Source organism: Haliotis rubra, unplaced genomic scaffold (genome assembly GCF_003918875.1).
Source record: "Haliotis rubra isolate DU_JTF1 unplaced genomic scaffold, ASM391887v1 Scf235, whole genome shotgun sequence".
In the NCBI taxonomy this organism is placed as follows: Eukaryota; Metazoa; Mollusca; class Gastropoda; order Lepetellida; family Haliotidae; genus Haliotis; species Haliotis rubra.
The window spans coordinates 1,329,078-1,353,154 of NW_025766392.1; the positions used below are offsets into that span (position 1 = coordinate 1,329,078).

Sequence of the window (24,077 nt, forward strand, 5' to 3'; positions counted from 1 at the left end):
CGAGGTTTCTTCACAAGCTATGCGATACAACACTTGTGAAAAAAGTGGAAAAAAATATAAAGGAACACTTGTGCTTTCATGTGATACCTTTTTTTTCCCTCAGTATATTTTACAGGAGAAAAAAAGGTTTCTAAATTATGTTAATAAAATACAATAAAAAGGAGCAGGGTGATTTTCTTCATTTACACCCTGAAACTGCTGTGATCTAGACTTGCCACACACTCATGACTTGCATGGGCTGCATTGGGTGTATTTGTTTCAGGGTCTGTATGACAGACTTGGACTACAACACAGATGTCAGTTACCTTTTATACTTTTGTTATCTGTGTTTCACAAAAACTGCAACAGAGGCTAAATAAAGTCTGAATTTTGAAGTTGATCTGGAGAGAGTTGACTTCTAGTAATTAATTCATCATTCAACAGCACTTTCAGAATGTAATGTTGGTTGGTTGGTTTTTAACGCCGTACTCAGCAATATTCCAGCTCTGTATGGTGGTCTGTCAATAATTGAGGCTGGATCAGACAATTCAGTGATCAACATCATAGGCATCATTCTACACAATTGGGATGCGAAAACATGTGTCAACCAATCAGCGAGCCTGACCATCGATCCCGTTAGTTGCCTCTTACGACAAGCATGGGTTGCTGAAGATCAATTCTAACCCAGATCTTCATGGGTCAGAAAGTATTGAAAACAAAAAGCACACATACCAGTACCGAACTAAGATCTTAAAGGCCTCCATTAGCTACAAAATGAGTGAGTGAGTTCAGTTTTACACCACTTCAGCAATATCACTGCAGGGGACACCAGAAATAGGCTTCACACATTGTACCCATGTGGGGCAGCTACACAATGACTGAAGGTCGCTAACCTGGTTCTGCAATATTCCAGAATGTGTGCATGAATAAGTAAACTGGACTTCCTTATCTTGTCACAGAGATTAGATAGATATCTAGCAATTTTATGTGCATCAGAACTGTGTAGTGTTAGCAAGAACTCAGATCTGATTTTAATGAGATCTGAATGTTATCATGTCCAGATCAAAGGTACCTCCCAGTTAGTAGGCTAACATAAAAATGACAAAAAACCCCAACAACCCAAAGGTCCAGTGAACAAATACCATTTAGTATTAGCCTGGCCTTTGTATGGAGGTTGTATTTTTGGATTTTATATGTCTGGCAGCCATGTTAGATTTTTCAATTAAAAATTCATTATTTTATACTAAGGCCAGACCAAGTTTATTTCTTGTTTTACGGATCTGCCAGTCGTATTTTTTTCAAGAATAAGAAAAAAGAAGTAGTTAATTTTCCTGCTCAAAAAATAAAATCCTAATGTTTTATTGGTCAAAAATGTAAATTAACAAGAAAAATGTTATTTTTTTAGATTGTATTTTGCCCCATATACACTTCATAAATTGCCAAAAGTAAAATACATTTAGTATTTATTTATTTTTATTTTTATTTTTTTTCCCTCCTGCCTTTAGGTTTTCTGAGTACAAAACCGTAAAACAAGAAATAAAGTTGGTCTGGCCTAATAGATAAAACTATAGTAGAATTTTGGACAGGCCCACATCAACAGCGATGATGAGGTAACACATGGAATGGATATTACAACAAAGAAGGAGCTCAAATGAGGTAGGAAATAACAACCAAACAATGTTCTTACAATGGGAGATAATGTGCACAGTATTTTATCTATGATGCACCAAATTCATGTCTAAAGTGAGTGAGTGTAAGTATGGTTTTACCTTGCTTTTAGCAATATTCCAGCTATATCATTGCGGGGAACACCCAAAATGGGCTTCACACATTGAACCCATGTGGGGAATAAAACCCAGGTCTTTGGCACGACAAGCGAATGCTTTAACCACTAGGCTACCCCACCGCCCTGTCTTGCCTAAAGCAAGCTCAGAGCAATACATTGGCACCGCAGTAACTGAAACAGTGTGTATTGGATGTTTAGTCTCAGCTTCCTGGGGAGTATACAACTCAAGCTGCCTGTGATGAGAACTGTCAAAACTGCAGTCTCATCATAACTGTCTAAACTGCAGTCTCATCATAACTGTTACACATTTACTGTTGGGTGAACAGAGCAATATCTCAAATACATACTTTCATAAAAAGAGAAAAATATGCTCATACTGGTGTATTGTAAAACAAATTCGTAACGTTGAAAAGATTATTATCATGAGTTCAATAAATGATGAAACTCAGTAAAAATTGGCGAATTTTAAACAGAACTTTACACCAAACCGCAGCTGTTCACATGCACTACATTTGCACATGCTTTTCATCAATTTGATGCATGATTCATCTGCATAAGGTTTGCAGTTGGTTCCCCCAAGATAGCGGAGAAATTTATCTTCGATGTAACCTTATGTATACATAACATATAGTGAGTGATTTAAGTGAGTCTAAACTTTTGATGGGAAGTATAGTAATATATATCATGTAGAAGTATTGTAAGGATATCTGCACTGTTCACAGGGTGGAAATAGTAACGGCCATTACATAGTCAAGTTAACCAATATGAAGGCTTTCTGTAGTGAGTCTCTGTCATCTGGTCAGTGAGTGAGTTTAGTTTTACACTGTTTTTAGCAATATTCCAGCAATATCACCAGAAATGGGCTTCACACTTTGTACCCATGTGGGGAATCCAACCCGAGTCTTCGGCATGATGAGTGAACGCTTTAACCACTAGGCTACCCCAACGCCTGAGTTGAGACATAACTGTCTGTGAAAGATGGCAAATAACATCCTGGACTGTAAACAGAAATAAAACAATTAACTGGTCGATAATAATGGTTTATGTCGCAGAAACACAAATATCTGGACAGTCTGGAGAATATCTGGAGAAATCACAATTAGCTAATCAATCCTAACGGCCAGATAAGTAGTGAGTTCGTAAAAACTGGCTGGTCAACAGTACATACACCATAACAACAGGCTTGTACATTTTATTACACAAACTATTACATTATTGTAAAATGAACTCTCACCAAAATGTGTGAAACAAAACAGAGTTTAATTTTCAGTTGACATTCAAAGAGGAACATCCCAAATTTACATAGGAAATATCCGAAAAATAAATAGTTTGTTATAAGTGAGGAAAAATTGACTAGTTTGTTTGGAAGAAAATACCCCAAAGTCAACAATTTTTGTTTTAATAGTGAAAATGAATAAATTGTTTGACTTCTCAGTCAGTAAAGACTTTGTTCGACTCAGCTAGGTTAAAAAGTGTCGGGCTCATAATCAGGAGAGAGTGAAGCGTGGGAGAACAGTGGCGCCACTGTTCGCCAAAACGGAAACAGGGATAACTCTGGTGAGTAATGATTTTATGTATGTTTTATTGAAGGGAGCTTCAATAAGGAGATACAAGTGTTCCACTAGGTTCGCAAGAGGAAGAAGACAAGCAATAAGCATGAGTCAGGATAAGGAAAAATATATATCCTCCCTGCTTCCCTTCCTTAATCTGTAAATCAGATGGATGCCTCCCTAAGGAGAAGTGGAAGGAAAATGATGTACCTTTAGAATTCAAACACTTTGTGGAACACTTCCTGTCTTACAGTAGAAAACATCCTATACAGCAGGAACAATATTTACACCTGCAGGCATTCACAACGGTTTATGTTCAGCGTATGTAAACAACATAGTAACTCTATGCGTACAATCATGAGTGATAGTCATAATGGGTTTGTATTCTACAGTTGTAGACAGTAGAGATGTCATGATACACCTACTTCAGTACCGATACATACTGCAATGCTTGATACAAAGTCCCAGTACATCCCAGTACAACTTTACCGTCAAGCAGTTTGTGTTTACCATGCATGACTGTTTTGGGGCTCATTCTGAGTGACTGCATTTAGAATTTAGAGAGGCAGTATGGCAATGATAGCATGAAAAGTTATCCAACTCAGTTTTGAAAACATTACTCTTTAAATATCGACACAGAATTGAGACATCAGTAGGTCTATCTTTGTGACAGGCAGTAAGGCAATGCTAGCCTAAATAGTTGATAGTTATCTGACTCAGTTATTATAAATAATACCATTTGAAATCGACACAGAATTGAAACACGTGTAGGTCTATCTTTGTGATAGGCAGAAAGGCAATGCTAGCCTAAATAGTTGATAGTTATCTGACTCAGTTATTATAAATAATACCATTTGAAATCGACACAGAATTGAAACACGTGTAGGTCTATCTTTGTGACAGGCAGTAAGGCAATGCTAGCCTAAATAGTTGATAGTTATCTGACTCAGTTATTGAAAATAATACTCTTTCAAAATTGACACAGAATTGCTGGTATTCTTGGATGGTATTGTCATGTGTATATTTGATGCAGTCATGGCATATCTAGTAGACATGAAGTGGTATGAATGCTCCCTGTCTATATCACAGTTTAAAGTCTTCCACAGGCTTGGACAGACAGCCATCGATGTAAAAAATGAGAGCTTTGGTACGACAACACCTGGACAATGCAAGTCACTGCAGGGAGTTGCCATGGCGACTGATTAGATGAACATGATCGTGATGTCCAGGTGGCTGTCTTGCAGGAAGTCTGTCCTGGTCATGTGACCCTTTCATTTGTTCCAGCCATACCTGCTGACCATTCTGTTGAAAGCATCGCGGGCTTCACGTTCTGTGTAGGCATCATTAGGTCTGGAGCTGTCCAGGCTGGCATTTGGATCAGACATGATCTCCGCTCTCACTTGAACCAAGATGCTCTGTAACCATGGTCACAAGAAACATTATCAGTTGTGTATATTTCTGACCAAGTAGTTATTATGTTAGGTTATTGTGATGCTGGGGTGGTGGGAGACCCGGGTGGAGGGAGACCCGGGTGGTGGGAGACCCGGGTGGTGGGAGACCTGGGTGGTGGGAGACCTGGGTGGTGGGAGATCTGGGTGGTGGGAGATCCGGGTGGTGGGAGACCTGGGTGGTGGGAGACCGGGTGGTGGGAGACCTGGGTGGTGGGAGATCCGGGTGGTGGGAGACCTGGGTGGTGGGAGACCTGGGTGGTGGGAGACCCGGATGGTGGGAGATCTGGGTGGTGGTGTCTCCCGGGTGGTGGGAGACCCGGGTGGTGGGAGACCTGGGTGGTGGGAGACCCGGTGGTGGGACATCCGGGTGGTGGGACATCCGGGTGGTGGGAGACCTGGGTGGTGGGAGACCCGGGTGGTGGGAGACCTGGGTGGTGGGAGACCGGGTGGTGGGGAGACCTGGGTGGTGGGAGATCCGGGTGGTGGAGACCCGGGTGGTGGGAGATCTGGGTGGTGGGAGACCCGGGTGGTGGGAGACCTGGGTGGTGGGAGACCCGGGTGGTGGGAGACCTGGGTGGTGGGAGACCTGGGTGGTGGGAGACCTGGGTGGTGGGAGACCCGGGTGGTCCCAGGGGTGGTGGGGAGATGGTGGGGACCCGGGGTGGTGGGAGACCCGGGTGGTGGGAGACCTGGTGGTGGGAGATCCGGGTGGTGGTGACCCGGTGGTGGGAGACCTGGGTGGTGGGAGACCCGGGTGGTGGGAGACCCGGGTGGTGGTGTCTCCCGGGTGGTGGGAGACCTGGGTGGTGGGAGATCCGGGTGGTGGGAGACCCGGGTGGTGGGAGATCCGGGTGGTGGGAGACCTGGGTGGTGGGAGACCTGGGTGGTGGGAGACCCGGGTGGTGGGAGATCCGGTGGTGGGAGACCGGGTGGTGGGAGACCCAGGTGGTGGGAGACCCTAGTGGTTAAAGCATCTACTCGTCACACTGAAGACCCGGGTTCGATTCCATACATGGGTATAATGTGTGATGCCCATTTCTGGTGTCCCCCACTGTGATATTGCTGGAATATTGCTAAAAGCAGTGTAAAACCATACTCACTCACACACCCTGTCTATCACTATTATTACTTGGCACCAAATATGAGGAGATTGAAACAAATACATTTCTCGACTTGAAGTTACAGACAAGAGCATGAAATATTGATTAAATGTGACTATATTCTCCATGCGAAAGTAATCATCTATACCACATTACTAAAGTGAGCCATATTCTCCCGCAGTAGGACAGTAGAAAAGCACCAAGAATGATTTTGAGCAACAACACCATGCTTTCTTTAGAGGTGACTAATGGAATTAGGTAGTTTGACTAGGTCATTCATGTAATCATATTGGGTGAATTGATGCTCATTACTAGTCTATCTGGTTCAGACCCAATTATATATTTGCCTTAAGCAATATTAGAGCAATATCATGGCTGGGAACACCAGTAATGGGATTCAAACACTGTGCCCATGTGGGGAATTGAACCTGAGCCTTCGGTGTGATGAGTGAACACTTTAACCACTAGGCTACTCAACTCTCCTCCTCTCCTCCCCAACGATATCAGAAAAACACTATAGGCATAGTAATGTCTCACCTCAATGTCATTAGACGGAACCCAACCCGACTTGGTCAACATCTCCATGCAAATACTGCCTCCAATTGTCACATGACCTGGAATAGACAGAGATATGCCAAAAGGGGCTAGAGGTCAAAGGTCAAAGAACAGAGAAACATAATGAGGCATGTATGGGTGGGATTAAAACAATTACCCACAAAACTGCTGACAACTTGGTCTGATGACTCTGACGAATGGCGGGTACCTACCTGTCAGGAACTGGAAGCGTGGTCTGATGACTCTGATGTGGTGGTACCTACCTGTCAGGAACTTGAAGCTGGTCTGATGAAGATGAATGGTACCTACCTGTCAGGAACTTGGAGCGTGGTCTGATGACTCTGATGAATGGTGGGTACCTACCTGTCAGGTGTCTGTGGTCTGATGACCTGATGAATGGTGGGGACCTACCTGTCAGGAAGAAGCATGGTCTGATGACTCTGATGAATGGTGGGTACCTACCTGTCAGGGGAACGTGGTCTGACTCTGATGAATGGTGGGTACCTACCTGTCAGGAACTTGAAGTGTGGTCTGATGACTCTGATGAATGGATGGGTACCTACCCTGTCAGGAACTTGAAGTACTACCTACCTGTGGAACTCTGCATGGTACCTGACTCTGATGAATGGTGGGTACCTACCTGTCAGGAACTTGAAGCGTGGTCTGATGACTCTGATGAATGGCGGGTACCTACCTGTCAGGAACTTGAAGCGTGGTCTGATGACTCTGATGAATGGCTGGGTACCTACCTGTCAGGAACTTGAAGCGTGGTCTGATGACTCTGATGAATGGTGGGTACCTACCTGTCAGGAACTTGAAGTCAGGAACTTGAAGCGTGGTCTGATGACTCTGATGAATGGTGGGTACCTACCTGTCAGGAACTTGAAGCGTGGTCTGATGACTCTGATGAATGGTGGGTACCTACCTGTCAGGAACTTGTAGCGTGGTCTGATGACTCTGATGAATGGTGGGTACCTACCTGTCAGGAACTTGAAGCGTGGTCTGATGACTCTGATGAATGGTGGTGCGAAGGGATACTTGAAGCGTGGTCTGAAACTGCATCTCGAAGGGATAGTCCTGAGAAAACTGCATGTCCAGCGTCACAACCGGCTGTTACACAAAGGCCATTAGTTCATACACTGTGGTTACTATGACAACCATGACCAGTGATGATTGCATTTACAGCACTAATCACAAAATGTCTGAAATGCTTTCAGGTTTATGATGAATTTTCCTAAATAAAAATATGAATGTTAAACTTTGCATTTTAACATCAGTTCAACCCAATAGTGACAAGTTTGTAACAAAATATGCATAAATAATATATAATAAAAATATATAGAAAAAGCACTTATAGTGCTAATTTGTTCAATTTGAAGGCACCGTCCGAATGAGGCTTCACTACAGCTACAAAAGGGCTGTTGTCACAGCAACACCTACCTCCTGCTTGTATTTGGTTGAGTACTGCTGGAGATCTTTGCCGAGGCGACTGTCGGTCGGGACATCAGTCAGCTTTACATCCTGGAACAGGGAAACAAGAGATGAGGTGAGGTGAAATTGGGTTTAACGTCGTGCTTGAGAATATTTCGCTCATATGACGACGTGCATGCGTGTGTATGTGTATGTGCGGCTGCTTGTACTAGCCCAGACCGAAGCTGGTTTTATAGCGCTAGCCCACTGAGATACCATGCCGCAGTGAAGCACGAATACCCCACTCAGACACATTATACTGACTCCGAGTCGACCAGTCCTTGTTGTACCCATTAATGCCGAGAGCCAGGCAGGGACCAACAAGTACCATATTTTAACGTCTTTTTGGTTTGACGCGGTCGGGGATCGAACCCGTGACCTTCCGCTCTCCGGGCGGATCTCTAACCACTACACCACGGAGGCGGTCAACAAGAGATGAACCAATGCTCCTTGATTGAAGCGGTCCATATAAATTCCTAGAAAGTATCCATGTCTTCCACTTCACCAAAGCCAAGTGGACACCTTCAACTATATCCACATGTCATCATCCAACTTTAAAGCCTACCTTACCGATCATTTCATCCACAACTGTTACAATCACCAGTCATTTCATCCACAACTGTTACAATCACCAGTCATTACATCCACAACTGTTACAATCACCAATCATTACATCCACAACTGTTACAATTACAATATTACATCATTTCACCATCCACAACTGTTACAATCACCAGTCATTACATCCACAACTGTTACAATCACCAGTCATTACATCCACAACTGTTACAATCACCAATCATTACATCCACAACTGTTACAATCACCAATCATTTCATCCACAACTGTTACAATCACCAATCATTACATCCACAACTGTTACAACAATCACCAGTCATTACATCCACAACTGTTACAATCACCAATCATTTCATCCACAACTGTTACAATCACCAGTCATTACATCCACAACTGTTACAATCACCAATCATTACATCCACAACTGTTCCACAACAATCACCAATCATTACATCCACACTGTTACATCCAATCATTTCATCCACAACTGTTACAATCACCAATCATTCATTACATCCACAACTGTTACAATCACCAATCATTACATCCACAACTGTTACAATCACCAGTCATTACACTGTTACAATCACCAATCATTTCATCCACAACTGTTACAATCACATCATTACATCCCACAACTGTTACAATCCCAATCATTACATCCATTACATCCACCTGTTACAATCACCAATCATTACATCCACAACTGTTACAATCACCAATCATTACATCCACAACTGTTACAATCACCAATCATTACATCCACAACTGTTACAATCACTGTTACAATCACCATCATTACATCCACAACTGTTACAATCACCAATCATTACATCCACAACTGTTACAATCACCAATCACATCCACAACCATTACATCACCAGTCATTAATCCAGCCTACCTTACCGATCATTACATCCACAACTGTTACAATCACCAATCATTACATCCACAACTGTTACAATCACCAATCATTACATCCACAACTGTTACAATCACCAATCATTACATCCACAACTGTTACAATCACCAATCATTACATCCACCACATTACCACAACTGTTACAATCATCATTTCATCCACAACTGTTACAATCACAAATCATTACATCCACAACTGTTACAATCACCATCCACAACTGTTACTGTTAGAATCACCGATCATTACATCCCACAACTGTTGCAACAAGTGTTTGCCACTGATATGGCAATGTCCCCACTGCTAAAGAATGGAATATCTATATTTACTACTTTTTATTTTTTGGTCACATACATGATGCCTGAAATGGCGTGTCTGCATAATCACCCAATGTAGGCTGTCAACAATTGAAAACATTGGGTGCAATGTTTTATGAGATATTAAATAAGTTTAAATCAAGTTTGGCGGTCAAAGTGTAGCGTGGTGACCTTGAAGATAAGGTCAACATTCCAGGTCACCCAAATCGTCTGGTGTGTCTGGGTAATCCCCAATGTAGGCTGTCACCAAATTTGAAGACTTTGGGTACAACAGTTCATGAGATATCAACTGTTGCGTTAACAAGAATCGTACAACAGTCCATGCGATATCGCAAGAATCGGACGCATTTGGCGGACGGATGCTGTGAATACATAGTCCCCACTTCCACGTTGCGGCGGGGGACAATTACCAATCTTTACATCCACCCCTATTATCATCACTGTTCATTCAACCTGTGAAGATCCGGGTTAGAATTGGTCTTCAACAACCCATGTTTGTCGTAAGACTGACTGACTGACAGAGTTTGGTTTTACGCCACTTTTAGCAATATTCCAGCAACATCACGGCGGGGGACACCAGAAATGAGCTTCACACATTGTACCCATGTGGGGATTCGAACCCGGGTCTTTGGCGTGACGAGCCAGCGCTTTAACCATTAGGCTACCCCACCGCCCCTTGTCGTAAGAGGTGACTAAAGGGTTCGGGTGTCATCGAATCCCAATTGCGTAGATTGATGCTCATGCTGGTGATCATGGAATTGTGTTTCCAGACTTAATTATTTACAGACCGCAGCCATATACTTGGAATACTGCCGAGTGCTGGCGTTAAACAACAAACCAACCAAACCAACCACTGTTCATTCCATCCACCCCGAAAAAACATCTCAGTCCTCAACAACCATCCACCCTATCTATATCCCCAATCATTACCAACCATCCATCTGCTCCCATTTCAAATCATTTCATCAATCCATCCCTATTACCATGTCCACATTTCCAACTAAATACCATCATCCATATTCCTCTATCTCCAAGCACTGTTAACATTGCCAACCGTTCAAATTCAATGACACTGAACAAAGCAGGAGAACTCTATGTGTATCATATGTCTCCCAAAATCAATTATGCTTTAAGTTACACAGGCAAGTCAAGCATCACATACTTAAATTACTGTTTGACTCACCCACATAAACAAGTTGTCTCCCCTTGGGTTTGCCACAATGCCATACTCTGGGCCAACTTTGAGAATATTCTTTAAATCTGAAAACAATAAGTGAAATCACATAAAGAATTTTCTTTTTCAGATCTACATTTAATGTCCTGGCCACACTCTTACATTTAAATTGCTTAATATAACTTTTATTTATTTATTATTATATTAATCGTATTCGGTAAACATTATATTTGGGATTACACTTTTTCGGTAAAGTACAGATTCTACAGGTTAGGTTGAGTCCCATCCAGGATTCGAACCCACACTCAAGAATCAGGCACCTAATTGCCAGCAACCCAACAAAAGTACTAGAATCTGTACTTTACTGAAAGAGTGTAATCTCAAATATAACATGTGTTACATATAATCAGTTGTCAAGTGATATTCTAAAATGATTTTCAACAATCCAAACTATTTTGCACAAACATCTGCCTCATGTATAACAAAGGTGTATTTAGCCATATTTTAATGAAATATCTACCTGGATGATCACATGTCGACATACTCTTTTCGCGGTGGAAACAGCGAGATCGCGAGAAACCACATCAGTGATGCATGCATAAAACTGTCCGGCAATACACCAAAGTGCTGCCGCGTAACCTACCGTATATGACCGTCTATAAGCCGAATTTTGAGGACCAAAAAAAGCAGTCTGTAGAAGGGGGTCGTCTTATCCATGAGTTACACTTTCGTCAAACTTTTTTCCAGGGGTAAGAAAACAACATCGTATCACTTCGCGTGAACAAACAACAGAAGACGACTTTGTCAGTAGAGACGTCAAATTTGCAATTAAACATCACTAGACAAGATTAATTACCATTTAAGTTATAAGTTGTTTTTGCTGGGCATTGTTTTATTTGCAGGGATTAAGATTACTGTGCGTATTTGTCTCGTACACAAAGCCGGAAATAGCAATCAGCTGTGCACACGTTTCCCGGCGAACAAGTTCAAACATGCACAATAATATAACGGGACAAATTCTGACGCAGTCATCAGTAAAATATAATACAGAATACCGTTATTTAACCCAAAGAAATATATCCTAGCATTGTGTAATTTTAGTTACAGTTTTTGCTCTATAAATTAATTAAGATTACCGTGCGTATTTGTCTCGTACACAAAGCCGGAAATAGCAATCAGCTGTGCACACCGGTAATAGTTATGATTATAAATATTTTACATTTATAGAGCAAAACCTGCAATTAAAATGACACAATGCTAGAATTTATTTCTCTTGGTAAGTAATAGTTTTAGATACTATATTTTTCCGATCACTGCATCAGAATTGGTCTAGTTATATTATTGGGTATATTTTAACTAAATCACTGGTAGATCGCCGGGAAACATGTGCACACCTGCTATTTCTGGCTCCATATATGAGACAAATACACACGGTAATCTTAATCCCTGCATATAATACAATTCCAAGCAAAAACAAATTAGAACTGAAAAGGTAAATAATCTTGTCTAGTGATGTTTAATTGCAAATTTGACGTCTTCATTGACAAAGACGTTTTGTCTTGTTCGTTCATGCGAAGAGATACGATGTCGTTTACTTGCCAAAAGGTTTGATGAAAGTGTTACCTGTAGATAAGCTGATCCCCTTCTACAGGCTGCTTTTTTTGGTCTTCAGAATTCGGCTTATCTATGGTAATATACAGTACGAAACAGTTTCAGTGTTTCAGCTTCACTCTTACAGATGTTTGAGAGCATGTATGACTCACCTCTCCTCAATCTCTGTATGGCAGTGCTTGTTGCTGTGTTCATTGGGCCAAAGAATCCTGGTTCATCGTCCATATCCACATCACTGAAAGAAATCCATTCCTTGACTATTTGCTGAGGTGAGGATCAATGACGTTTAATGTCTCAAGATTACAAAACAAGCGGGAGTTGATTATGGAAAATATTCCAACAAGATGTTCTTAAACGTTTTGATTTATTTGAAGAATAAATCAAAACGTTTAAAGATATCTCGTTGGAATATTCGCTCGTGAATAAATCCAAATGTTCAAAAATATCTTGTTGGAATATTCGCTCAAAAATAAATTGAAACGTTTAAAAATATGTCAGAATATTTTCCAAAATTCAACTTTCATGAGTTTTGTGATCTATTTATTACATACAGGGTGGGAATATAGTGTGAGCCATGATGACAAATCAAGCAGATGCTGCTGGATGTAAACAAATGAAAGGGAGATAACTCTGTCTCGACTACTTTATAGATGAAAATAAATAATAAAAATATTCATTTGAAAAATGATACTAATCCCCAAGACACTAAGATTGAATTTTCATTTTCGACAAACCTTGTTTGGTTAATAATTTTTGTGAAAAACTGCTTAAATGGAGTTATCGAGGTGGCAAGAGACAGTTCGGCATTATGACGTCACTATCGTTGAATAACCTAGTTTGGTTACACAACACTCCTTGGATAACTTTCAACTTGTTACACAACAGCAATAACCAAAATGATCTCACATGTGTAATACCAATGTGTACAACGCTAGACAACAACAACCATTGTCTTTATAAGTCTTGAGCATTATGTATGACATGGCTTGGGATCAAACAACAGACCTTCGACTTGCTGGGCAGGTGCTCTATCCACTGGACCAAAGTGAGTAAGATTTCCGCCACTCTTAGCAATATATCATGGCAGGGGACATCAGAAATAGGTTTCACACATTGTACCCATGTGGGAAATCTAACCTGGGTCTCGGCGTGACAAGCGAACACTTTAACCACTAGGCTACCCCCATCACTCCTGTACCACAGAAACTAGCATAGATGGAACATGTTGGAGTCTGGACTGTAGGGGATCACCAGAAATCACCTTCATTAATTGTCTGACTGACTGACTGAGTTTAGTTTCACGCCGCTTTTAGCAATATTCCAGCAATATCACGGCGGGGGACACCAGAAATGGGCTTAACACATTGTGCCCATGTGAGGAATCGAACCCGGGTGTTCGGCGTAACAAGCCAACGCTTTAACCACTAGGCTACCCCACCGGCCCCTTTCATTAATTGTATTGATGTTGGGAGTCAAACTCTGGTTGTTGGTAAAACTTTAACAAGTAGGCTTCTTAGCAGAGTAGGCTTGGGTGTGTGTGTGTGGGGGGGTATATGCGTGGGTGCATGCATGCATGCGTGCGTGCCTGAGTGAGTGAGTTGAGTTTTACACCGCTTTTAGCAATATTCCAGCAATATCACGGTGGGAGGGACACCAGAAATGAGACCTCAATTGTGATTCAGCACTATTACATCAATATCATCAGGGTAGTAAATAATTAAGTCTCCCAAAACCTCCCCGGACCAACCCCACACTTTCGGGGCCTTCATCCAAACAAGGATCAGGATGTGGTCCACCTACCTGCCTTCCTCTTTACCAGTGTTGATCGTGGCCTGAATGTCATCCATGAACTCCTCAGACTCAATATAGTAATCATCATTTTCATCATCATCGTCTTCATCGTCTTCCTCCTCCTCTACTTCAGCATCTTGGTCCTTCTTATCCTGGTGTTAATAGGGACACACACAACTAGTAAGACAATGAAGAGGTGAACATAGCTGAGTACAAGATATCTTGTGGGGAGATGTTTGTTTGTTTGTTTGTTGTTTAACGCCAGCACTCAGCAAGTTTCTAGCTGTATGAGAGTGGTTTGTAAATAATCAAGTCTGGACAAGAAAATCCAGTGATTGACATCATAAGCATCCATCTATGCTTTGGGGATACGATGACGTGTCAACCAAGTCAGCAAGCCTGACCACCCGATCCTGTTAGTCGTCTCTTATGACATGCTAGGGTTGCTGAAGATTTCTTCTCGTTTTGTTTGTTTAATGCTGCACACAGCAATGTTCCAGCTGTATGGCAACATGGAAATAATCCAGTAAATGAATCATGAGAACTGATCTATGCATTTACAGTGATACTTATCAATCAAGTCAGTGAGCCTTACCATCCAATCCCGTTAATCACCTCATACAACAAACAAGGGTTGTTCAAGACTAATTCTAACCTGGACATGTATATGTGACTGTTTGATATCAGGGCTGGCTATCGATATAAGATAATAGACATTGATATTCAATGATAATCGTTAAATAAATAACCATAACATATCGAAAAATATCGGAGATGTAACATTGAGCAAAAATGCCAAACAGTTTTGAAAGAAATGACTATACAGTCGAATCCATATGTCTCGAACACGGTTGAGATGAATTCTTGGTTGTGTCAAACTCATCTCTTGGTCCCTGTCGATGTCCTTATATTTATCATTATGTTTACCCTGATGTCTCAATCTAGATGTGTCGAATTCCTGGTTGTGTCGAACTCATTTAAAGGTCTCCCAAAACCATAATAAGTACAAATTTACTCTTTTGTCTCGAACTGTCAGAGATGGTTCTTGCAACTGAAAACTTCATTCGCACAATCAAAAGTCATGCTCATAAACGTGTTACTAAAAGATCAAAGGTGAGGATTAATGGATTCAACAGTAAAAGTGGCATCTTTAACTACATATCTATACACACATTGTCATCACACTTACCAACTGATTTATTACTCTCACAATTAACCTTAATTACCTTGTTACCAGTGACACTTTGATCACAGACCAACAAGAAATCTCTAAACAAACAATGGTGCAGGCTGTTGTCACATGACCATCTGTGTTAGTGGTCATGTGATTACCCAATTTATATTGACTGATAAATGGGCAGAGGCCCAGATAAGCTGCGTATCCGGGTAAAATATGCATAGAAAATTTCCATTTACACATTGAAAAATAACTGTTGCGTACCAATTACGCATTAAAAATGTTAGATATGCAAAAGGTTTAAAACAAATGTGTATGGAATATATTTATAAAAATCGCTTGCGCAATGAAAAAGACATCAATTGCTATCAAGTTGTACTGTTTGTATAGGACTAGTGTTGTACTGTCAGTATAGGATGAGGGATTTTTTATGAAATCATTTCCATTATATTTAAGTTGGTCTTGATTAGGTATGACATAAGGCAGAACATACCTGCTTAGTAAACTGACTGAATGACACCATACTTAGGTGAGTAAAATGACTGAAATCGCACATATTTGAAAATTGTGGGTAACGGAAAATGAAATACCCACTCAACATTCATAATACCCACTCTAAAAAAATACAGTGGGTACAGTACCCACATGAGCTAAATCTTATCTGGAGCTCTGAATGGGTATCTTTCCATGACAAGCCTCCCAAAAGACAGACCGCTTATAGCAACAAATTTTATGATTGGTTGCATAAGCTGTACCCTTGATAATAATGGTATGTGCCCAGATAAAAAAGACAACACACTACAGTTTTATCAATTCATGTAATGAATGATTTTTAAATTAAGACATATTGCATCAACATATACATGTACATCAACATATATTTAACAGATCACATTTACTTGTAAATATTATCAAAACAATAATATATATACATGTACCTATCAAACATATGAGACCAAGTACCATGTTATTTTACATTCTAAGATGCCTAGCGGTTAGAACAATCGAAAAAAAAATTACATTATCAGACAATAAAGGTATAGTTTTTTTGATGACGTAACAATTGAATGACGTTATCCCGTCACTGCGCCATTCTAGTGTGCCCCCTCGTAATCGAACCATTTTACATTACGTCACAATGTAAGCGACGTCACGATGCATGTCAGTTGTCATCGCCTCGTACGGCCTCCTACAGTAAACTACTCCGTTGCATCCCGTTTCTTGGTTTGCAGTTGCTTCACGCAGCTAACATCACTGGTGGAAACATTACGTTTATGTTTTACGACGGTTAAAATGTGTCAATTCGACTCACAAGTTTTCAGCGACACGGTAACGTTCGCAATGTTTACATTCCCACAATGCAATCGTGGAATGTCGCTTGACTACTCAGCTTCATCTGGATGTACTGATCTAAACTTACGTTGGTAGTAGAAATGCGACGTTCATATTGCCCCATATGGTTAACGTTAATGACAGATGTAATTAAAATAATTCAGAGAAGATATTTAATCCGAACTTAAACCGTCATCAAACTGTTATCATTTGTTTTTTCTGGTAACATTCGTTTTAACGTAGGGGGACAGACACATCAATAGAACAGCGCGCCAGTTAGCCCTGTGCGAGGATTCTTAATTTAGGTCACCGACACCATCGTTTGTTTTCTGCCTTAAATTAATCGTAATTATCCTTAGAAAGTATTAAATTTGGCATCTTAGAAAAGAAATACAATTAGCTCTACCACCATGTATAGTGTAATAAAACACACTTTAAGCCCTGAACTATTATAACGTTAAAGCACTCGGACGCAAGCGTCCTCGTACTTTAACTATAATAGTTCAGGGCAAAAGAGTGTTTTATTACACTATACATGGTGGTAGAGCGAACTGTATTTCTTAATCACATGTTTGTCAGTACACAGATAACACTTGAACATCATCATTTTCTCCTTCCCCCTTGTTCTTGGCATACAGTTAGCCAAAATTCATGTGAAAAAAACTCATGGGAAAAATATCTATTATAAAACATCCTGTTCCCCAGTTATATACTTTGTTCATACTGAATTTTATAAATACTATTTCACTTTCATCTTCAGTAATAAAAACATCCTGTTCTCCAGTTATTTGCAAAAACTAATTCAACAACAACAAAAAACGTCATGGGAAAAATAACTATTATAAAATATATAATAATAGTGCTGTCAACTAAACTGGGCCACTGATGAGTTAAATTATATGTACATTGTATTCTTATCTTTTTGTATGCATATTTATTTGTCATGACAAATAAAGTGATTGAAATAATTCACATTTTTATATATTTCAATTTAATGATCAGTACTGCAATAAAAGTTTATTACAAAGATGTATTGTTTGTATGTTTATTGTTTAGCCAACTGTGGTATGTACTTTGGTTGTGTTGGTACGTGGTCATTTCTATGCTGACGGATGTGTCGAACACTCAGATAAGTCGAAAATTTCTCTTGATCACGATGGGTTCGACACAACAGGGTTTGACTGTAATTCACATCACTTGTGAGTGGCGACATGTTTTGCATTGACTATTAACAAAACAGCGTCCTGACCATGAATTAAGCTGACCATGAATTAAAACCTAATTTTGTGTTGTGTGAGAAAATTAACACTTGTTTCACAAAAGTTAATGTACGATATTATCAATAACACTTTTCATATCGATAATCATTAATATTTTTTCATATCAATAATGTTTCCTATTATCAATCATTTTAGCCAGCCCTAGTTGATATACAGTACTGACTGGCAAGTAATGCTGAGTGATCATGACCAGGCAGACGGCTCACCTCAGCCATTGGGTAGGGGACATATCAGCATGAGAGTGTAGGAATGTCCTGTATGTTCCTGGGCCCCATTCCACAAAGAGACTGTAGCGCTAAGATGATCGTAACTCCCATACTTTAACATACACTTACGACTGTCGTAGTGCTATGATCGCTTTGAGAGAGGGCCCTGTTGCCATGTTTTATGACAACTGTTAGAACTGAATGTGCACCACATGATACACCACGACCAGATACTGAAGCAAGGGTCTGCCTACCTGCTCTATGTCTTTAGAACAACAGGTGAGGATATCAGACAGGGACATCACTTTGCCACTTGTCACTGACTCTATACTTGGGTGCAGCTTCAACAGCACCGACTCGCTTTCACTCCACACATGCTGAAACATAGTCAGAATGCTGCGGGTACATGAAAGATAAAAACGTATGTGTAACAGTGTTCCACTGCCTTGTGGAGTGGAGTGGAACGGAAGGGAGTGAAGTGGAGAGGAGTGGAGAGGAGGGGAACGGAGCGGAGAGGAGTGAAGAGGAGAGGAGCGGAGTGGAGTAGAGCGGATGAGTGAGTGAGTGAGTGGGACACCAGAAATGGGTTTCACACATTGTACCCATGTGGTGAATCGAACACAGGTCTTTGAGCGAATGCTTTAACCACTAGGCTACCCCACCGCCCCTGATCCATGAACAGATCATAGCACTAAGGCTATCCTAACTCCAATATTTTAACACAAACTTGTGACTATAGTAGCACTACGACTGCCTTGTTGTACAGTGAGTGAGTGAGTGAGTTTGGTTTTACGCCGCTTTTAGCAATATTCCAGCAATATCACGGCGGGGGACACCAGAAATGGGCTTAACACATTGTACCCATGTGTGTTGTACAGTGGCCATGGTTACTTCATGATGTTTGTCACACAATCTATATAATAGCAAGTTCAAATTCACAAAAGTCATTAATTGTTTCATTTCGTATCAATCTTCTGTAAAGAAAACACACAACTAGTCACACAATCAATTATTTGAGGTTACTTTATACTTCATGAATAACATGAGAAATTCTGATTGAGTGAATGAGTTGAGTTTTACGCCGCACTCAGCAATATTCCAGCTATGTGGCAGCATTCTGTAAATAATCGAGTCTGGACCAGACAATCCAGTGATCAACAGCATGAGCATCAATCTGCGCAAATGGGAACTGATGACATGTGTCAACCAAGTCAGCGAGCCCGACCACCTGATCCCGTTAGTCACCTCTTATGACAAGCATGGGTTACTGAAGATCAATGTTTTAACCCGGACCTTCATGGGTCCGAGAAATTCTGAAATGGTGATAACTGTTACAGTTAGTTGTGAGAAAACACCTATTTGTACTGCCATGATTCCCTTCCGCCATGTTATATAAAAACACAATCTGTGGCAGTGAACAAACTGAACACATCGGCGAATAGCTAATTAAGTATCATAATGAATTCTGTTTCATTAATTTAATGAATGACAGAGTAATTTTGTAAATACCGCTAAAATATGGCGATAACTGTTCGGCAGCCACTAGACATTCAACCTTTTGGATTAGTCTTATTCCTTATCAGGCTATTGCTGATATATATGAGTTAACATATTAACCCCCTGGCTGCCGAGTTTTTTTTCAGGCGCACATTTTCATACGGTTTGAAAAGTGATCGTTGTGCGAGAATTGCGCTCGCGTGGTCCTGGATCTACGTACGGCTATAAAATTACACAGAAATGTAGAATATTAAATTTCCTATCCGTTGGTATAAATATAAGTGCAACTACCTCGGCGGTTTGAGAAATAGACACTGCTAAATGCTGTCCAATTTTTTTTTATGCGTTAAAAAACAGTAATTTTATCCGCTTTTTATCGGCGCACCGATAAAAGCACTGTGCTACGAATTTTTAATGTGGCATCTTTGCAGAAAGTGTTAGCGAAGAAAATACAGCTTGATATCTGAACGACATAAGTGTATATGAATTGGGTTTATGTGCTTGTGCATAGCGTTATACGCTCAACATTAAAAATGACCTCGCACTAAATGTCAAAAATGGATTTTCTTCTATGGCGTCAAAAGCGGCGACAGAGAGTTCATACACATATAATGATAAGGGGCATAACTCCGTTATGCGTAACACTAGGTCCATGTAACTCAGATCACTTGAGAGAATTTGTTGTGGATCTGGACGCTAATATTTTCGTTATTTTATGTTCATGGTGAACCAAACTATCCCAATTCACAGTTCCCAATGTGAGCGGATGCAGTTTGGTAGTTTCACAATTTACAAGAAAAATGACAACGTATTACATGTGAAAGCAGGTAATAGCGATTTGGATGGCCCTATCCGATATATAAGTTAGCTCTTAGATTCCCATATTGTCCTGTTTGTGTAGATGTATTTTGACTAATTTTGCATCGTTATTACCAGAGTACTAGCCATATCTTCAAATGTAATGAAATTGCTCAAAATAATACACCATTTTAGTTGACGTCATTGCTTGTTTTATGCATTTTGCGGACGTCGGAAAAAAACGACACTGGTATGCTGTTTAGTACATATCTCACCTAATTTCCTTTAATTGTGTGAAAGGTCCTCGCTTCTATGTCAGAATTTAAGACTCTTTAGACAAAACATAAAATGATTGATTTTTCCATTTAAATAGTGTCCTGAATATATCAACAATTAGACAGTTTGACTGTGTATCTTTTTGTGAGAAACACGGCACCTGTTTGGCATCAATTTAACGTAAATGAAAAATAACATTTCACAACACCGAATATTTTGTTTAAGATAAGAATTTTCTTTGTTTATGATTATGTAGCTATTTCTCTTCATAAGTATGCAATGGAAGATGCAAAAGATAGTTTTTTATATATGGAACTAGTATCGTACTATATATTAGAATATGGATGTAAGATTTGTCCAAATTAAGACATGACATGGTTTATATATTTTTAAACAATTTTCGTATAAATATAGTTAGAGTTTGATATCCTGTCATCACAATATTTTAAATCGAATATGAATTGATTATATTATCGAAAACAATGATAGTGAATCATAAAAGCGTTTCCGACAAGCGCACCTGGCCAATCAATTTACATCATTGTTTTCTCTATAAACCGACACACAAATGTATAAAAAAACAAGACAATTCCTTTAAATATGTGTGCATATACATTTCATACCATATATAAATCATTTTCATTAATATTATCAGTTTTACTTATAAGGTTGAATTAAATCGCCGTTCATTAACCTGTTCATGTGAAACTGCAATATTGGTCCAAATGCATTGAATATTGTACATCATCGGAACTAACGCAATTGCAGTTATGGCTACGTTTGATCTTCTAACACTTGTGTAAAGGTTTAGAATATGGTGTATTGCACTAAATATGTCAATTTCCTGTGTAAATATGATTCAAACAATCAAAAACTTTCAAAGAATAAAACACCGTAAACCCTATCACACATTATGATATGATATTGAACAAGGCTAAATGTGGATACTGAAGTCAGTTTCATGAAAAGTATCTGAACTATAACGCAAAATATACACCATAATACTGACAGTGTAATCGGAAGGATTGGGCGATTGTGTTTACTCTTGTTCAACCGACCTTCACCTCAAAGAAATTGCCTAATATGTACAACAATGTTGACGTATGACATCACTCTACCGCTGACCGATTTCTTACAAAATGGCGGCTTTGCTGACAAAGGGTACACAGGATTTTCGCGAGGACCCTTCCATTGATTCAGGGATCGCTTTGTCCATAAATATGAGATGTAAGTAATCAGAATGATTCTGACTATCTGTGTATTGTTATATGTTTTATCGTTTTCACTAAAAGTAAGAGAAAAAGACAGAAATCCAGATAATTACCGTTGTGGATTCTCTGCGATTTTCCGCCAGTCATGGCGATCACGCTGCCACGGAAACTTTGACAATTTCTTATGAATTATCAAATCATTGCATTGTATCTATTTATAATTTCCCATTTCTTGCTACGATACTCTTTCCATGCATATTCCAAAGGTATTGAGCCATTGCAAGCAATGAATAGACGGATGAATGTTGGAAAATTTCAGAAAATGCTACACAGTGTAAAAATAGGTTTTTGTCTTTGTTTACATTTCGAACCAACCAGCGAGTCTTCGAAAGCACAGCGTTCGCTTTTCACACCAAATATGTTTTCGTCTCATTTTATCTAGACAGTTGGCATTGGTGACAAAGACCACTTGCAGTTTGAGTCTAAAATGTATGGGGAGTTTATTGATGCATTTTTTGAAGCTGAATATGAAATATAACATTGATGTAATATCGTCTCAATACCGGCCTTCAATGAAAGCGTGATTTTGTAAACACTATCCAATATGGCAGAAAGCGCTCTCACGGCGTTAGGTGTAAGTGCATTTTCGAAAACATCCCAACCGATTCTAGATTCATCGACTAGCGTTTCAGAATTTTACTTAGCGATTTCATGTAAAACTGATATGAGTGATCATGAATATGTTATTTTGAAATTCAATACTCCCAGTAATTATCCGGTTTTCACATTTCAAAACATACAGCAAATAACGCTGTGAATCGCGATTTCGTACTCTGTCAAAAATGGCGACATTTTCGATGAAGCCTATTTTGAAAGGTCATTTTCAGCACTTGAACTTTGTCTAAAATAATAGTGGATGGTATCAAGAAACAGGAAATTTCCCGAAGAATTCGAAACTGTGAAGTGTATTTGTGTGCGTGGGATATTTTGATTTTTATTGGACTTGAAATTGAGGGTTGAAGGGGAAGGACATATATGTCCCTGTGGCACCCAGGGGGTTAAAGCATATTAGCATTGTCCAGTCCTCCCGAAATATATCCTGGCCTGGCATTGAAGTGAGTCTATTTTAGCAGCACACCACACTCATGTTTATATATACAGAAATATACCCAAGATACACTTCAGCAGAACCCCAACCAGACAAACAGCTATGTAATGATGATTGTGATTATGATTTTGATTCTGAGATCGGAATGTATAAGGTAGAGTGATCCTCTCAAACTAGTCTGACATTTAAATCATTGAAAAAACACTCATACATTAATACCACATTTATGCCATAAATCTTGTGACTATTCTTGGCATATTAAACATGTTCAAGAATAATAAACTGATTAGAGATTAAGCAATTTAAAAAAACCCTCATGACTAACAGAATATCAGCCTTTCTGATATATATGTAATTACCCATTTCGCCGGACTGTCATCTGGTGCGACTTCAACATAAAATGTTGTATCCGTATTCTGTCCTTGAAAATTTAGCCTCCTCAGTGAAGCGTCAAAACCGACCAATTCCAGGTGGGAGTTGTTTGAGGTTTTCCACTCCTTAACCTCTTTGCTTAAAGAATCAACATCCATTGTAACGGTGTCCAACAAGAAACTCTCAGTGTATGGACGATTACAACCACCGGACGACAATGGATCCGATGAGGAAGTTTCTCTTTATATCAAATAGTACGTGTTACTAACTATAACTCTGGGTATTCTATTCTTACAACATTACTTGGAAAGAATTACCCCCGAACCGGCCCCAAGCCGAACCGGCCCCTGATATTTGACCCAAACCGGCCCCGAGAAGTAAATATTTCTACATTGACATATGAATTAAAGTTCCTTTAACATCAATGACGAAAACATATTACGCATGTGTCTTTACATGTAATATCGATTTTTGAAAATATATTAGCGAATATTAGTGTCGATGAGAGGCAAGTGAACATGCAAGTGCTGCTGATCAC

At 39.8% G+C, this 24,077-nt stretch overlaps 1 protein-coding gene and 1 long non-coding RNA gene across 3 annotated transcripts; one reads left to right on the plus strand and one right to left on the minus strand.

Annotated features, from left to right (window-relative positions):
* Positions 1-3,106: 3,106 nt before the first annotated feature.
* On the plus strand, positions 3,107-3,622 carry LOC124278349. The gene is made up of 2 exons (XR_006899069.1): positions 3,107-3,237; positions 3,437-3,622. It is a non-coding gene; the product is annotated as an uncharacterized LOC124278349 (long non-coding RNA).
* Positions 3,623-4,333: 711 nt separating this feature from the next.
* LOC124278348 (ubiquitin-conjugating enzyme E2 Q1-like) lies at positions 4,334-23,831 on the minus strand. Of its 2 annotated transcripts, none has more exons than XM_046714071.1 (10): positions 23,527-23,831; positions 18,532-18,654; positions 14,292-14,434; positions 12,644-12,726; positions 10,890-10,966; positions 7,862-7,942; positions 7,496-7,531; positions 7,401-7,458; positions 6,404-6,480; positions 4,334-4,730 (listed from the first exon to the last, which is right to left on the minus strand). In XM_046714071.1, the coding sequence occupies exons 1-10, from the start codon at positions 23,695-23,697 to the stop codon at positions 4,587-4,589; spliced, it is 993 nt and encodes a 330-aa protein (XP_046570027.1). In that variant the 5' UTR covers positions 23,698-23,831; the 3' UTR covers positions 4,334-4,586. The 2 variants fall into 2 exon arrangements, with proteins under 2 accessions (XP_046570027.1, XP_046570026.1); XM_046714070.1 differs by having other exon boundaries at positions 14,292-14,437; positions 23,527-23,830.
* Between the last annotated feature and the right edge of the window lie 246 nt (positions 23,832-24,077).

What these genes read in the sequence shown, in the direction of transcription:
- LOC124278348 (XM_046714070.1), bottom strand. Translation starts at nt 23,697, where the DNA reads ATGGATGTTGATTCTTTAAGCAAAGAGGTTAAGGAGTGGAAAACCTCA. An exon ending in CAACCAAATACAAGCAGGAG is followed by an intron (nt 7,532 to 7,861) that starts GTAGGTGTTGCT and finishes TTTGTGTAACAG; the next exon opens with CCGGTTGTGACGCTGGACAT. An exon ending in ACATGCAGTTTTCTCAGGAC is followed by an intron (nt 7,459 to 7,495) that starts TATCCCTTCGAG and finishes CCACGCTTCAAG; the next exon opens with TATCCCTTCGCACCACCATT.